The 16,189-nt window shown below is 42.0% G+C and overlaps 1 protein-coding gene across 2 annotated transcripts; it reads right to left on the bottom strand.

The window, feature by feature from the left end:
* Positions 1 to 2,943: 2,943 nt before the first annotated feature.
* trmt10a (tRNA methyltransferase 10A) lies at positions 2,944 to 15,904 on the bottom strand. 2 transcript variants are annotated; one of them, XM_043674456.2, is made up of 8 exons: positions 15,653 to 15,904; positions 12,211 to 12,493; positions 10,573 to 10,735; positions 9,633 to 9,704; positions 8,160 to 8,234; positions 7,285 to 7,434; positions 6,011 to 6,116; positions 2,944 to 3,665 (listed from the first exon to the last, which is right to left on the bottom strand). In XM_043674456.2, the coding sequence occupies exons 2-8, from the start codon at positions 12,444 to 12,446 to the stop codon at positions 3,397 to 3,399; spliced, it is 1,071 nt and encodes a 356-aa protein (XP_043530391.2). In that variant the 5' UTR covers positions 12,447 to 12,493; positions 15,653 to 15,904; the 3' UTR covers positions 2,944 to 3,396. The 2 variants fall into 2 exon arrangements, with proteins under 2 accessions (XP_043530391.2, XP_043530390.2); XM_043674455.2 differs by lacking the exon at positions 15,653 to 15,904 and adding an exon at positions 15,388 to 15,523.
* Positions 15,905 to 16,189: the final 285 nt, after the last annotated feature.

Raw genomic sequence — 16,189 nt, 5'->3', positions numbered from 1 at the left:
ATTAGCATGCAGAGTTATCAGTAAATTTCTTTGGAGGTAAATGAAGTATGAGTGTGTCAGATTATATTGTGAATCTTCACTTGACTGAATGACAGATTGTGCTTGGACAGATCTGTCATTTTAAATGAGAACTTTAGAGTAACAACAATGAATATTTAAAAATGTGGTTAGACTAGCTCTAACAATTTGTACTGTGACTGTATCCCTAAATATATAAATCACATTTTCGTGACTATGTATAATACTTGCCTAAAAATTAAGTACCTTTAACAAAGAAAGCTCTAATTTAAGGCCTAACATGTTCATAGGTCTTCATCCTGTCTAGTAAAACCCAAAAATGTTAAAATTCCTTTCAGTGCTGTTACAGTATTAATTCTTAACATAGTCATCCTACAATCTTGGGTACACCAGTCTCCACGAATAAAGTACACCTCATTCCCACATGAAGTCCTTACATCATCTACTTCACTTGATGTTTTTTAAAATACCTTTTATTTAAAAAGGCTGTCTGACCTCCTTTTTTATTTTTCTACCTTGTGGCCCCATGCATTTGTACACTTCATTCAAGAGAGCAATTTACCTTGATCAATTTAGCAAGTTCATAATCGCAAGGAATCAGGCCAATTTATAGTTTCCCATTTTTCAAGGGAAACATTTCATACCAGCCTGTCTGGGCCAGTGACATTTGTTATTCACCTTTTAAGAAGCAAGTTCCTCTTGGGATGACAGTATGACATGAATAAATCTTACTCGTGGAATGTAATTGCTGTTGGCATTTATGAACAATCCCAAATTGTACTAGACAAAGTGGCAGTGAGCTGCCTTCATGATAACTAAACGAGTTGCTGTTTCAGAGAGCCAGAATAGAGTTCATAATACGGTTGACTCTTGGGTTACATACAGGCCAGAACAAGTAAGGGTGGCTAATTCCTTCACATTAGCAAATCAGATAGGTTTTTATGGTCATCATTACTAATACTAGGATTTTTAAAATTTGAGTTATTTAAATAATTTAAGTTAAATTCCCTTGGTCAGATGTGAATTCATACCTCCAAATGATTGATCCAAGTGACGGGATTTTGTAACATAACTTATATTTAAAAAGAAGGTTTGCATTGATAAAAATAAACTTGCAGAAAATGCAAATCCGAGATTGGTAAAGATAATTACATCAAAAATCATTGAATGCAAAACAAAAATATCAAAAACTAGTGGCATCAACCATTTATGTTGTATGGAGAAAGATATTAGTAACAGAAATTATAATAAATTAGGCTTTGAAGACCCATTTTTGTTGAAGCTTTTCTTCTTGCACTCAAGACAACTGCAAGAAAAATCAACATAAAAGAAAAACACCACTTATGCTGTAGGAAGGGAGAATGCTAGTTTGTTGGCAAGTAAACACAGACTGATGCATCGAGAATGCACCAGTTAAATGACGACGACTGTTAAGTGCCAAGCTTTGTTTACAGTTAAACCAGGCATTAGCCAATCATTGGTCAGAGGCAATGAACCAGAAAATGACTGTCATCCATTTCTCAGCACTTAGCCTGTAGCCTTGCATTCAGTTATTCATCTACACACTTCTTAAATGTTGTCCAACTACGCAACTTAAGCACAGAAACTAAGGGTGACAGTACTGAGCGCAATGCTGTCTTTTGCATTAAAGCATGAAATTGAGATCCTAAGGGTGTAAGTAAAAAGAACCCACGTCACTATTTTGAAGAGTAAAAGAGGCAGCCATGACATTCTGACCTATATTGTTCATTCAGTCAACGGTATCAAAAATAGATTATTTAGTCATTGTTAAATTGCTGATTTTGGATTTTACTGTATATAAATTGACTATCGCATTTCTTACATTCTAACAATAACTGTTCTTCAAAAGTGCTCTATTCGCTGCAATTTTGTGGTTGTGAGAGATCTTACATAACTGACAGCCATTCATTTATAGATATTTAACTTCTAAGAGGGTTAATATTTCTCCTGTGGGTTATAGGACATCTCAATTAACCAGATATATTGCGTTTGCTCTACTGACTATGGTAATGTACTTTTGTTCTTGCGAATGTGTACTTTGCGTTACTAAGATTGTTTTCGCCATTGTGCTGCAAAGTAAATCTTGTGTAGCTTTGGAGATGAGACAGCCAAAGTTGTCTGACAACCGTGCCCTTACACTGATTGTTCAAACTGAGTTTGTGCAATGAGTTCTCCTGGATCATAATTATACTATGATGTCTGGCTGCTTATGGTTGAAAGCTACAATAAAATGTTATGATTAAACATCAAATAGTTGTACGGAGTCACTGCTGACCAACTACCCTGAGCCTCATGCAAACATTTGTTATTACTGACTCGTGTCAAATTGTCCAGGAGAACTCGATGTGAAAACTGAAGTTTAGGAATCTAGTCTTGCCAATTAGGGTTCACCTACTTCCAGCGAAATTGAAGTGATACAGATTTCCCTTCATACAATGGGAGTGAAAACCTGGAAACACCCCACTTTCAAAAACCTTTTGAGACTGGGACAGGGTTCAACTGAAAATTTCAAACCTGAGATTTTTGATAGATAAATTGCACAAGCAAGATTCTGAAATTGAGGTACAATTTCAGTCATGTTAGAAATGAATAGTGGAACAGGCTGAACAAACTGAATAACCTCCTCCAGTTCAAAGCTCTCATGAACCACAAACTGCACAGCAAGTAATGTTGTGAATCAACTTTACTGCACGTCATTTGAACCAATAGGAACCAAATCCAGCTACGTATAAATACACACTTCCAAGATAATTTGTTTGGTCACTGATTCCATAATACATCAGTCTGAAATTTTAACTGACCATATTATCATTTAACGGTCACTGATACACACCTTTAAAACCCCCAATAGTTGTTATAAAGGCTTAACATTTTGCAGTTAATTTGAGCTTAGGAACGGAAATATTAGTTTTAAATCAGATGTATTTGTGCGTACATGTTATATACAGTCACAGAAAACACGTTTAATCTGTGGGAATAAATTAACATTCTCATAATAATCAATGGCTTAGACATTGCTCCGTGCAGAACCTAGCCAAAATTCCTTAGGTTAATGCAAAGTAATTAAAATACCAATATGTATACTAGCAATGACTGCAGGTATTGCATTTTTAAATTCCAGCAACTTTAACACAATGATTGTAGTCATTTACAGAGAAACAACTAATAATCTCACTTGAAATACATCAATTTTGTTTGTGTCCAAACAAAATTCTGAGAGAACTTAGCATACTAAATATCAGGTGGTAATATAAGAAAGAAATGGAAAGTGTCATGAGGGCAAATCAAAAGTCCTGCTTTTGGATTAGTTTAGGCATACCAAGACTCAAAATAATATTTAATCAACTGGAGGGGATGCTACGTTTCACCATCTATTTCTTCATTAATTTCTGTGTTTCGTTTTTCATAACTTAATTCACTGAGTTGCTTTTCTTTTTGCGCAAGAGCTTCTGACGCTGCGGTCGCATTTTCTACAGAATCACAAGAATCTGAGTCACCTTCAGGCTCATTTTGTTCTGTGCTGACTGGATGGAGGGCAGGTACTGCTCCTTTGCGTTGTGGCAGGATAGTAAAAAAAGCTTCTTGCCAGTTCTGCTTTTCCAAATACATGAGAATTATCTCAAACACTGTCAGAAGAAAAATAATTCACATTTAGGCATCAAACAGCAGGATGAACTTGTTTTTATTGTGTGATACTATAGAGCTGCTGACCCTAAGTGGAATAGGTTAAGAAATTCATCAAGAAATAAGCAAAGAGACTTTTGTTCATGTTTGAAAGTATATAATCCATTAGTACATATTGGTATTATCATCTGTCACTGTGAACTAGAAGGCTCAGTTTCCTGTTTCAGAAGGGTGTTTGAACATGTTTGAACCGTTTGATTAAAATTTCTATTATTCATTAATGTGATATCTTTTTTTGTTTCACTGATTTCGCTGGTCCTTCAAAAAATAATCTATTTAAATAATTCTCCTGTTCTTACTCTTTCTCCAATGTAATGATTTTCTGTGAAATTGAAACTCAGAAAACATCTCGTTTGATGTGGCACATTTGAGTAGTCTGAAGACATGCACCAGAACAAACTCTACACTATCAAAGAATACATGATTGGACAAATTCCACTCTCTGTTTAATAGCATCATTAATTGTGTTGAAACATTCATAGAACATTACAGCGCAATACAGTCCCTTCAGCCCTCGTTGTTGTGCCGACCTGTCATACCAATCTGAAACCCATCCAACCTACACTATTCCATGTACGTCCATATACTTGTCCAATGACGACTTAAATGTACTTAAAGTTGGCAAATCTACTACCGTTGCAGGCAAAGCATTCCATACCCTTACTACTTGAGATAATGCTCATGATTTGAGTTTATTGTCCAGACATCCTTTATATAGGTATTTTGGCTCAGTCATCTATTGAAGCCAATAAGTGGCACACTGGCAATTTTTTTGCCTTTGGAGTATATTTCCAATTCCTTTCTGATGATTATTACTGAACCTGCTCCCTCAGTATATTCCAGATCACAGTAACTATTGTGCAAAAAGAATCATCTTCTCTGTCATCTGGTTATTAAGCTTTCTACAAGTGAGAACAATTGCTTGTTATTTACTCAGTCAAAAACCAATGATTTTGAACAGCTCTATTAAATCTCCCTATAACTTTATCCACTCCAAGAAGAATCCCAGTTTCTTAGTGTCTCCACTTAACTTGGATTCTTTATCACTGGTATCATTCTGATAAATCTCCTCGGGTGGCACTGTTGCCTCACAGCGTCAGGGACCAGGGTTCGATTCCAACCTCAGGCGACTGTCTGTGTGGAGTTTGCACATTCTCCCTGTGTCTGCGTGGGTTTTCTTTGAGTGCTGCTGTTTCCTCCCACAATTCAAAGATGTACAGGTTAGGTGAATTGGTCATTCTAAATTGCCCCATAATGTTCAGGGATGTATAGGCCAGGTGCATTAGTCAGGGGTAAAAACAACAAAAAAAGTAGAGTAATAGGGTTGGGGAATGGGTCGTTGTGGGTTTCTCTTTGAAGGGCTGGTGTGAACTTGTTGGGCCAAATGGCCTGTTTCCACACTGTAGGAATTCTACAAATCACCTACTCCAAGACATCCTTCTAATGGTGTGGTGTCCGGAATTGAACACTATACATCCAGCTGAGGTTTAAACAAGATTAATTTTTCATAACTTAATTTCTTTTGTGCTTTGTGCCTCTACTTACATTTTCAGAAAAATATTTGTTTCAATAGTCAGAATCTCCTGGGTCCATCTGAAGCTTTTAGAAGAGCAGACAGAGGAACTTAATAGGGCAGAAAGCAAAAATTCAGTTTCCCGATGCGTTAAGGTTTTGGTGTTTAGCTTTTGAAACATTTCAGATTGATTAGTCTTCTTGGCACTCATTAACACCACAGCTTGCCGAAATTATGTTCATAGACGTAGACTTGCTTGGCAAAAACAGGAAACGTGTTCACAAAGCCAAATGGGTAAACTTCCAAAGTATGGTGAGTAGAAATCTCTATGCTAACTTGGCTTCTTCATAGTTGAGCTGTTTTTGTATGGAAATACTTAAAATGTGAAGGGTGAAGCCTGAATGATTCAGCAAGTCTGACCAAACAAGGAAGCCACGCTAATGCCAGAAAACCTAAACTGAAAACTCTCTCAGGAAGTAAATGGTTCTGAGATGGAATGTGGTTGTGATGGAGTCAAGATCAATTGAGGCTTTCAAAGGAAGTGGGATCATTATCTGAAAAGGAAACATTTGCAGTGCCCCAAAAAAACAGCAGGGGTCAATTGGTGCTTCTGGGGCCAGCACAGACACATTTGGCTAAATGGCCTCCTTCTGTGCTGTAACTATATTGTATCTGATAAGTACCTGATCATGACTTACGAGCTGTGTATTAAGAACTACAGTTAAACAACATATCCTCATCACAGAAGAAATCTCAGCCTATTATGACACTTACCGTGATTTACAGTTAACACTTTGCGACTATCCATTTTCACATAGTTTCCAAGGGGAAGTTGCGCATGTGCGATTCCCAAGTCCAATGCTTTATTGTATGTTACACCCTGAAATGGCAGCCACGGAAGAGCCAAGGTCAGTAATAAGAATCCATTTAGTCAAAGCACTAAACTTCATTTGTGTGGGACCGTGACTTTATTGAGCAAACTTCAACAACTTGAATTTATATTGTCTGGAACCTTTAAGCTATTGCTGAGCTATTACAGAAACAACGACAGAAATAGCTGGAAAATCTCAGCAGGAGTGGCAGCCTATACCAGTCTCCCACTTCTGCCACTTCCAGTGGGATGCCACCAGACACATATTCCCCTTCCCTTCCTTGTGAGCTTTCCACAAAGCCATTCACTTTGGGACACCCAGGTCCACTCCTCCTTCACTCCGAAAATGCCCCCACAGCCTCACAACATCTTCCCCTGCAATCTCAGGTATAACAACTGCCCATTTACTTTCTCTCTCTCCTCACTATCCAAGGCCTCAAATACATCTTCCAGGAGAAACAGTGCTTTACTTACACTTCACTCACTCTAGTCTTAACATTTTCGTTGCTCAGAATGTGGTCTCTACACTTGGGAAAGGAAGTTTAGATTAGGTGACTACTTTGCAGAACACCTATGTCTGTCCACAAAAAAAGACCCTGAGCTTCCATTTGCTTGCCATTTCAACATACCACCGTATGGGCTGGCCAACACCTCTATCTCAGGCTTGCTGCAATGCTCCAGTGAAGGTCAGCACATGCTGAAAGAACAGCACCTCAATTTCTATTTGGGAACCTTGCAGCCTTCTGAACTTGATATCGAGTTCAACAATTTTTAGGGCTTGAGCAGCTTTCGCCATGTTCTCCCCCTGCATCTCACACTAGGCCTTCTTGTCACATGGGCTGCTACCACACACTATCCACTGTCAGCCACTAATAGCCTCTATTAGCAGCTATTCATTGTCCAAGGGTGATGCTTATCCACCTCTTTGTCTGTACAACTGTTTTTCTCTCTCTCTTTGGGTTCTATCTCCACCTATCATTTATCCCTCCCTCTTCTGTTTCATCTGTTTAAAAATGATTCTTTTCCTAGCTACTATCAGTTCTGAAGGGTGACCAGACCCAAAATGTTAACTGATCTCTCTGCACGGACGTTGCCAGACCTGCTGAGATTTTCCAGCAATTTCTCTTTTTAACATTACAGAATTTTACCTTTAGAGCAGGGAAGATGCACAGAGTACCTTGTGGTGATTATGGTCCACCAAGCCACCTATGATGTAAGCTTTTGTTGCATCCAGATCATTCAGCACATTGGGTGAATCAGAAGTGAGATAAACCAACTCTTCCTTCTTTATGGCTTCACTGACGTGTTCAGGTGTAAAAGTAATTCCCTAACAAAGTCAAGTTATTACAAAGCATATAATTTCCATAGCATTTTAACAATAACAACTAGCATATATATAGTAACTTATACAGTTAAAAAGCTCCAAGGCACGTCACCTTACTAATCAATACTTAGAACAGGTGCATAACGAAAGGGGTTTTAAGAGGCATCTTCAAAAGAGAGGGGGAGCTGATAGGTGATTAAATTCAGGGTGGGATTTCCAGAGTGAAGGGGCTTGGCAGTTTTAGGCAGGGCCACAATTAGTGAAGTGATTAAATCAGGGATATGCCAAGCAGCCATAAATGGAAAAGCACTGAGATGAGGATTGTTGGGGTACAGGAGCCCTTAGAAATAGCGAGTCTTGAAGCCATGGAGAGCTTACAAATTAAAGATGATAACTTTAAAACTGAGACACAATCATACTACAGGGTCAGAGAGAACAGGCAGGGATGGGTGAATAAGATTTAGTGTAACTTAGGTTATGGGCATATAGTTTAGAATAGACAAGTTTCTGGAAGGTGGAAAATTGGAGGCAACCAGGAAAGCAATGGAACAATCACATCTAGAGGTGACAATTCAGTGGGTTGATGCATTAAAATGGAAGTTTATTATGTACTAAAGCACAGAGGCTGATGGAAACAACAGTTCATGATAACCTGGGCAGTCATCACTGCTAAAACCTTAAGTCAGTGCTTCCAGTTTAACAATATATTGTGGAAAGTTTCTTTGTACCTTCCAATTGATCCAGCCTTTGTCATTTTCATCCATGTTCTTCTTCAACTGTCCACTATGACTGGTCAAATACATCTATTGAGAAATGAAAACTAGAATCAATACCTCCTCAAAGTCCATTGTCAGGACCAAGGTAAAAGACTGAGCTGGAATAATATTTCATCAAATCTCTCAAAAATTGTAATATCCTTCATAGACATGAATTGCATTGAAGTATGTTGCCTACTCCCATTTTGGTCAAATACTGCAGTCATTTTTGCACACATCTAGACTCCACTAAGAACACTACATATTTTCATTAAACAGGGGAATCTTAAAATGTTACAGCAACAGGTGAGCAGACCGTTGATTTTCATCTTGTTCATGTCGACAAAAATATAGTCCTCCCTCAACATATTGAAAGTTTCAGCCTCAATTACATCCTTAGTGGCCAGAAGGATTAATGTGAACCTTCTGGTTAAGAGGCAAGTTGATTATCAGTTGGTGCTTCTACACAGGTTTTTCTTACCTTCAGCAATCTGCTTCATTTGTTAAAAACAAAATTTCTTTATAAAATTCTACTCACAGAACAGCAGATATTCTGCTCACAAAGTCCAGTTATGGTTAATGTCTTAGTTTACTGACCAAACTTACTTCTAGCTATCATGTTGCCATCACCCAGACAGCCAAAATTGAGAGTTTTTATTGGCAAAGACTCATTATTATTATCGGGGAATGTTTCTTAATATTACAATCTCTAATGAATGAATGATTTATTTATTGTCACTTGCATTTTACAGTGAAATACAATGAAAAGCTTCAACAGTCACCACAATCCAGTGCTATTTTGAATAGTTTAAGAACAAAAAGGATAAATGGGACTACAATTACTAGAAACAAATTGATGTAAAGTAATATAAATATATCCCAGTTTTAATTTACATAATTGAACCTAGCAGATCATTAAAAATTGAACCAAATAGAATTCAAGGTTCCACAATTGACAAAAGGTTTTCAAGATGGTTCATCTCAGCAGTTTCCTTCCTCCCATCCTGTTTGTCACTACTCATACCAGCGAATCTACTGGCATGATACATCAGGCTCACTTTATAAAAAGTTGTCATTTTACTTTGAGATAAATTAGAAAATCACTTTGAAATTCATCCTCGCATTCATAATTCTTATTAGTTATGTACATGGTAGTTTAATGTGGCAAGTGGAGAGTGGCCAACTAAGTACAGAGTCACCTTAACTAAGTTGCTCAGTTTCTTAACAAAGAAAATCAGAAAGATAAAAACAATGAAGAAAAGGCAAACTTTAATCAGAAAGTCATGTTAACAACAGTTTGAGAGAATTAGAGAGTTTAATCTGATCTGCTCCTTTATAAAGGCATTTACGAGTATTACAAGTTGCAATTGTCATTTTTAAGAAAGGGAATGGCATCATTTTCACATTTGTGTATTTTCTGTTTTGGAAATCAAAAACGAGACTCACCCTCACAGGATATGCTGCTTTTCGATTTTCTGCATAACATCTCTGAATCTGCTTATGCAGCTTTTTGACATCCTATATATAAAAAAAAAGAACCATTCAGGCAAACCCAAGCCTTGTGGCTTTAACACTATAAAGGCCTCAGGATTGAAATAAAAATACTTAGATGCTCATTTCATTTTCCCAATACATTTATTCTCCAATCTCAGAGGCCAGTCCAACGTTTAAAAAATCTGAACACAAAGCACACTCTGATGCCATGCCACTGGGGAAAGCAGGTGAACTGTTCCCAGATTTTACTTAGTGTCATACTATAAGCAGCCACCACAAACTGCAGGATTGTCAGAAGTAGGAAATGCAGTCTTTCAGCATCAGTACCATGCACAATTCTATATTACAAAAGGTTAAGGTTACTGGGTCAAGTGCTAAAAAGATGTACAGGGAAAATACCAGAAACCATGAACAGGTTGCAGGCCCTTTCTCAAGCAGAAGGGAAATTTAGTGCAGAAATGTGATAGAAACCTTTAAGATCAGCAAGGGGTTTTAACATGGTAGACACAGGGAAGGGGCTTTCACTTGAGAGTGTAACAGAATATTGTGGACCTTAAATATAAGGCAATTACTAAGAAGCCCAAGAATGAATTCAGAAGTAGTTGATTTGAACAGGGTGGTTAGCGTATGGAACTTATCATCTGGGAATAGTTCAGATAAATAATATAAATGCATATAAGCAACAGATTGATAAATTCTTGTGGAAGAAAAGGACAGAAAGATATATTAAATAGGATGATACAAAGTAAGGTGGGAGGAGGCTTATATGGAGCTTAAACACCGGCACAGTTCACAGACCACTACTGACTGATATCGTATATTCCATATAATTCTGTAAAACCAATGAATGAATTTAGTTAGTCATTGCAACTTTATTCTGTTTCTTCTTCACCTTCAACACCATTAAACTATCAAAGCTGCAGTCTAGTACAACACGAAGGTTACATGGAGTGAAATCTCTCTTAAAGCGTTTCCTGGCAGATTCTTCATGCCTTTCCTCATTCTGAGTTTGACGTTCTAGTCTTCTTTTCAGCTTTTTCTCTTTACGCTTTTGCCTGGCCCAAGAAGAACAGAAAGGTTAGTGGAAAATTGTTAATTTTGCACTTTTAATCAGTGAAAGAAAGGATATCAGCTGAGAGTCTTGTGGAACATTGGTAAACTTTCTCCTTCTGGGTTTGAAGGTCTGTGTTCAAGTCCCAACAGTCCCAGAGACATTTCATAATATGCCTGAACTACATAAATGTATTTTTAATTAATCTGTTATTTCTCATAGTGGTAGTGTCCCCATTGCTGGGCCAGAAGGTCTGCGTTCAAGCCTCTCCTCAGGATGTGATGTACATCATAACATGTTCAAACAGGCTAATTTCAAAAGAAACAAGCCCCTTGCTCCATTTCAAGATCATTTTATACTTATGAAATGCATTATTAGGACACTCAGTTAGCTCAGATCGTTAAAGTGTACTGCTAGTAATGCCAAGTTTTAGTCTCCATATTGGCCAATTTTCCATGTTTCCGGCAAAATACATTATTTAAGATCTTTTAGTGCAGTGGTAATGTCCCTTCCTCTCAGTCAGAAGGTTAAGGTTCAAGTCCAACTGTAGGACGTGATGGCCTTGGAGGTGTACGTATATAACATGTACAAACAGACTGATTAAAATGAAATATCTGAGTACTTCTATTTAATGCGCAGAACAGACTGTTCTGATGAAAGGTTACTGACTTGAAACATTAACTCTTTCTCACCGTGTATGCTGCCAGACCTGTTAAACATTTTCAACATTATTGTTTTTATCTTAAATTTCCAACAGCTTCTATAGTATTTTACTTTTTAAGAGCTCTAATAAACATTTTCTTTTTGTTTTTCTCCCTCTAACCTGATCTTTTACCTCTCTCTGTTTTCTGCGCAGATTAGCTATTCTAACTTATCCTTTCTTAATCATATTGTGCACATAGGAATCGTCAATCCAACTGGTTCATGTGCATCCATAACAGAGGATTCTGAAATGCTCCAACTCTTTAATTATCACACGTTCCAGTGCAATTGCTCATGGAAAATCTGAGAAAATGCAGACCTAATGAATGCTGGAGACTGCTCACTGGTGATACAATTAAATCAAATTTCCATATGTTTAGTTTTTTTTTAAGATTAGGGTTACCAGTTATAACTACATCTAATATTTTATTCACTTAATGATTCAGAATTGTTTGGAATCATTGGTGATCTACAGGCATTCAGAGTTGTACTGATGGGTTTTACATCATGGTGGGAGAGAAATGTACTAGTAGTAGGCAAAGAAACAGTTACCTTCCTGCCCATCATCCCAGAGATGCAATGTGTGTGCACCTTGAGCTTTTAAGGAAGTGGTTTAAAGTCTCCATAGACAAATGAGTGGAGATTGCAAAACATTCAATCCTCAAAACACCAGTAAACATCCCAAAAGAATTTTGACTTGTTCATTCGCAGTAAATCAGTGGGCCCAGAAGATATTAAAGTGATGAGGTACTTACACAATAGCTTACTCCCACTTACTTGCGATCCTCTTTTTGGTCTAGCCACCGTTTCTCCCTCATTAACTTTTTCATCTGTCTTTTTGACATTGGCTCAGTTCTCCCAAGATTCCAATCATTCTGCTTCATTTGATTTTTCCCTTCCGTGGGATTGCATTCATTAATTTCACATTGCTCCTGTCTTTCACTACTTGAATCCCCAGCTTTTGTCAAGGCTGCTGATGGCTCTGTTCCTTCTTCATGTGCTTCAGACGCCATGGTTTACTTGACATTTGAAACAGTACACTATGTCATCACATCAAAAGCTGAAAAACAAATCAACTATGCTAATTATACATATAAATTCTGCATACTTTTTCACAAGTTAAAATAAACTACACTGTTGAGAGATTGATATAAATTACTCTGCAGTTTTGCCAATTAAAAAACTTTAATAATTCCATTTTTAGATTTTAATTTCCAAATGCATGGATACAATTTTGTTAAACCAGCCTCTAAAGGGACAAAGTTTTTTTTTCGTGATTCTCACCATCTGAACCTTAGATCACTCCACTCACAGACATCTTTCTCTAATGAATTCAACATTAAGTGAGAAGTAGAATAATGTAACAATAATCAGAGTAGTTCAACAATAATTGCCATTCAATAGACTGAAATTCCATTTGGAAATTTTCAACAAAAAAACACGAACATGTGGCACAGGAGGCAATCTATAAACAGGGAGCTGGTGATGAAGCAGGAAATAGAAAATTACGACAATGATTGTTATTACTCAAATTGACAATATGTCACAGGAATCATGTGGCTGTAGCATTTCACTATAGTTATGAACAATTTGGAGGGTGAAATAAAACCATTTTCTGACCAATTTAAGTTATGAATGTGGAAGAAAGTGGAGATTTGTGAAACTACACTGATAATTAAGGGGCAGAGATATGACAGTGAATTAAACACTAAGAGAGCTGTGGATGCTGTAGATCTGAAACAAAAAACAGGCAACTGCCTGTGTGGAGTTTGCACATTCTCCCCGTGTCTGCATGGGTTTCCTCTGGGTACTCTGGTTTCCTCCCACAGCCCAAAAAATGTGCAGGATAGGTGAACTGGCCATGCTAAATTGCTCGTAGTGTTAGGTGAAGGGGTAAATGTAGGGGTCTGGGTGGGTTGCTCTTCGGAGGGTCGGTGTGGACTTGTTGGGCCGAAGGGCCTGTTTCCACACTGTAAGTAATCTAATCTAAAAAAATTGCTGGAGAAGGGTCATTGGACTCAAAAACATTTCTCTCCACAGATGCTGCCAGACCTGCTGAGATTCTCAAACAAATTCATTTTTGTATGCTTCTAATATGTTAAGTGGATGTGGAAGGCAGTTTGAGATGTGGAGATATGGCTGTGTTTGGGGAGGGGTCGTTGACAGATGGTTTGGAGAGGTGGTCACTGATAGCGGGGTTGGGGTGGTCACTGACAGGGGAGTTGGGGTCATTGACAGAGGTGCTTCAGGGATGGGGTCACTGACAGGGGACTGTTGAGGAGGGAGTCACTGACGGGGGTGGTCGGGGGGGTCACTGACAGGGGGTGGTCACTGACGGGGGGTGGTCACTGACAGGGGGGTGGTCGGGGGGGGTCACTGACAGGGGGGTGGTCACTGACGGGGGGGTGGTCACTGACGGGGGGGTCACTGACAGGGGGGTGGTCGGGGGGGGTCAGTGACAGGGGGGTGGACGGGGGGGGATCACTGACAGGGGGGTGGACGGGGGGGGTCACTGACAGGGGGGTGGACGGGGGGGGTCACTGACGGGGGTGGGTCACTGACAGGGGGGTGGACGGGGGGGGGGTCACTGACAGGGGGGTGGACGGGGGGGGTTACTGACAGGGGGGTGGACGGGGGGGGTCACTGACAGGGGGGTGGTCAGGGGGGGGTCATGACGGGGGGGTTCACTGACACGGGGTGGTCAGGGGGGGTCACTGACAGGGGGGGTCGGGGGGTCACTGACAGGGGGGTGGTCGGGGGGTCACTGACAGGGGGGTGGTCATGGGGGAGGTGAGGGGGAGTCACTGACGGGGGTGGTCGGGGGGGTCAATGACGGGGGTTGTTGGGAAGTCACTGAGTGGGGTGGTCGGGGGGGTCACTGACAGTGAGGTGGTCAGGGGGCTCACTGACAGGGTGGGGTGGTCGGGGGGTGGTCAGGGGGGATCACTGACGGGTGGGGTGGTCGGGGGGTCACTGACGGGTGGGGTGGTCGGGGGGTGGTCAGGGGGGATCACTGACGGGTGGGGTGGTCGGGGGGTCACTGACGGGGGTGGTCGGGGGGGGGTCACTGACGGGGGTGGTCGGGGGGGGGGTCACTGACAGGGGGGGTCGGGGGGGGGTCACTGACAGAGGGGGTCGGGGGGGGTCACTGACAGGGGGGGTCGGGGGGGGTCACTGACAGGGGGGGTCGGGGGGTCACTGACAGGGGGGTGGTCGGGGGGTCACTGACAGGGGGGTGGTCATGGGGGAGGTGAGGGGGAGTCACTGACGGGGGTGTCAATGACGGGGGTTGTTGGGAAGTCACTGACAGTGAGGTGGTCAGGGGGCTCATTGACAGGGTGGGGTGGTCGGGGGGTGGTCAGGGGGGGTCACTGACGGGGTGGGGTGGTCGGGGGGGTCACTGACGGGTGGGGTGGTCAGGGGGGATCACTGACGGGGGTGGTCGGGGGGGTCACTGACGGGGGTGGTTGGGGGGTCACTGACAGGGGGGTGGTCATGGGGGAGGTGAGGGGGAGTCACTGACGGGGGTGGTCGGGGGGGGTCAATGACAGGGGTTGTTGGGAAGTCACTGACAGTGAGGTGGTCAGGGGGCTCACTGACAGGGTGGGGTGGTCGGGGGGTGGTCAGGGGGGATCACTGACGGGTGGGGTGGTCGGGGGGGGGTCACTGACGGGGTGGGGTGGTCGGGGGGGGGGTCACTGACGGGGTGGGGTGGTCGGGGGGGGGGTCACTGACGGGGGTGGTCGGGGGGGGGTCACTGACGAGGGGGGGGGTGTTTTGGTTTGAAGCTGTTGGGGGGGCGGGGCGAGGGTAACACCGCTCCCTCCCCGCGAGACGCCCGCTGACCGTTAAATCGGTTTAAACGGCGGGAGTCGCGCGCCAGCGGCTCGAGCGGGTCACTGTCCGTCAGGGGAAGCCCGGCCTTCAACCGGTGAGTTCGTTTTCGGGGCTTACCCTGTGGCTCCGGCCGGGGGAAGCTGTGTCTGCCAGGGTGTGTAAGGGGGCACTGGGGAGACTGTGAGGCTCGGGCCCCGTTTACCGCCTTCACCGAGAGAAGCCGAAGCCGAGGCCGAGGTGCCTGGGGCAGGGCCAGGGCCAGGGCCGGGCCCGTCAATGACGTCATCGCCACGCGCCAACCTCCACGTGGAGCCCTCCAGCTCCTTACACCACCCAGCTTCCGGGTTCGCTGCTGAGGGGCAATGGACTCCTGAATACTCACGAAATGTGCATTCTGTTTCTCTTTTTCTCCCACGTCCACACGGTTTCTCCAGAAATTCCTCCGTTTGCTTTATTCCCTCATGGGCCAGCGTGTTTCCCGGCACGCTGATTTTTCATTTATGTGGGTAATGACTGCAGATGCTGGAAACCAGATTCTGGATTAGTGGTGCTGGAAGAGCACAGCAGTTCAGGCAGCATAGCATCCCTCAGAACCGATATTTAATTAGACGTAATAAAACTGCGGGTGCTGGATTTCTGGAACAAAAACGCAACGCTCTGGAGGAATGCAGCGACTGTGGAGAGAGAAACAGAGTTAACGCTTCCAGTCCAGCGGCTCTTCGAGTCATAGAGTTGTATGTGACGGAAACGGCCCCTTCCGTCCAACTGCTACTCGGATGCTGCCCGACATGCCGTGCTTTTACAGCACCACATTCCCGACTCTGATCTCCAGCCTCTGCAGTCCTCACTTTCTCCTTCCGTCCAACTCGTCCATGCCGACCAGATATCCTAAATTAATCTAGTTCCGTTTGCCAGCATT

This window comes from Chiloscyllium plagiosum, unplaced genomic scaffold, assembly GCF_037043375.1.
Source record: "Chiloscyllium plagiosum isolate Xiang-an unplaced genomic scaffold, Cpla_swu_hap1 HiC_scaffold_36, whole genome shotgun sequence".
Taxonomy (NCBI): domain Eukaryota; kingdom Metazoa; phylum Chordata; class Chondrichthyes; order Orectolobiformes; family Hemiscylliidae; genus Chiloscyllium; species Chiloscyllium plagiosum.
Note: the sequence above shows the minus strand (reverse complement) of the source record. Positions and strands in the feature narration are given on the sequence as shown.

Bases quoted from the DNA above. Each gene is read 5' to 3' on its own strand.
- trmt10a (XM_043674456.2), bottom strand. From the start codon at position 12,446: ATGGCGTCTGAAGCACATGAAGAAGGAACAGAGCCATCAGCAGCCTTG. The intron at 8,235-9,632 runs GTGAGTCTCGTT...ATTTCTCAATAG, and splicing joins AAGCAGCATATCCTGTGAGG to ATGTATTTGACCAGTCATAG. The intron at 3,666-6,010 runs GTAAGTGTCATA...TTCTTCTGACAG, and splicing joins AGTGTTAACTGTAAATCACG to TGTTTGAGATAATTCTCATG.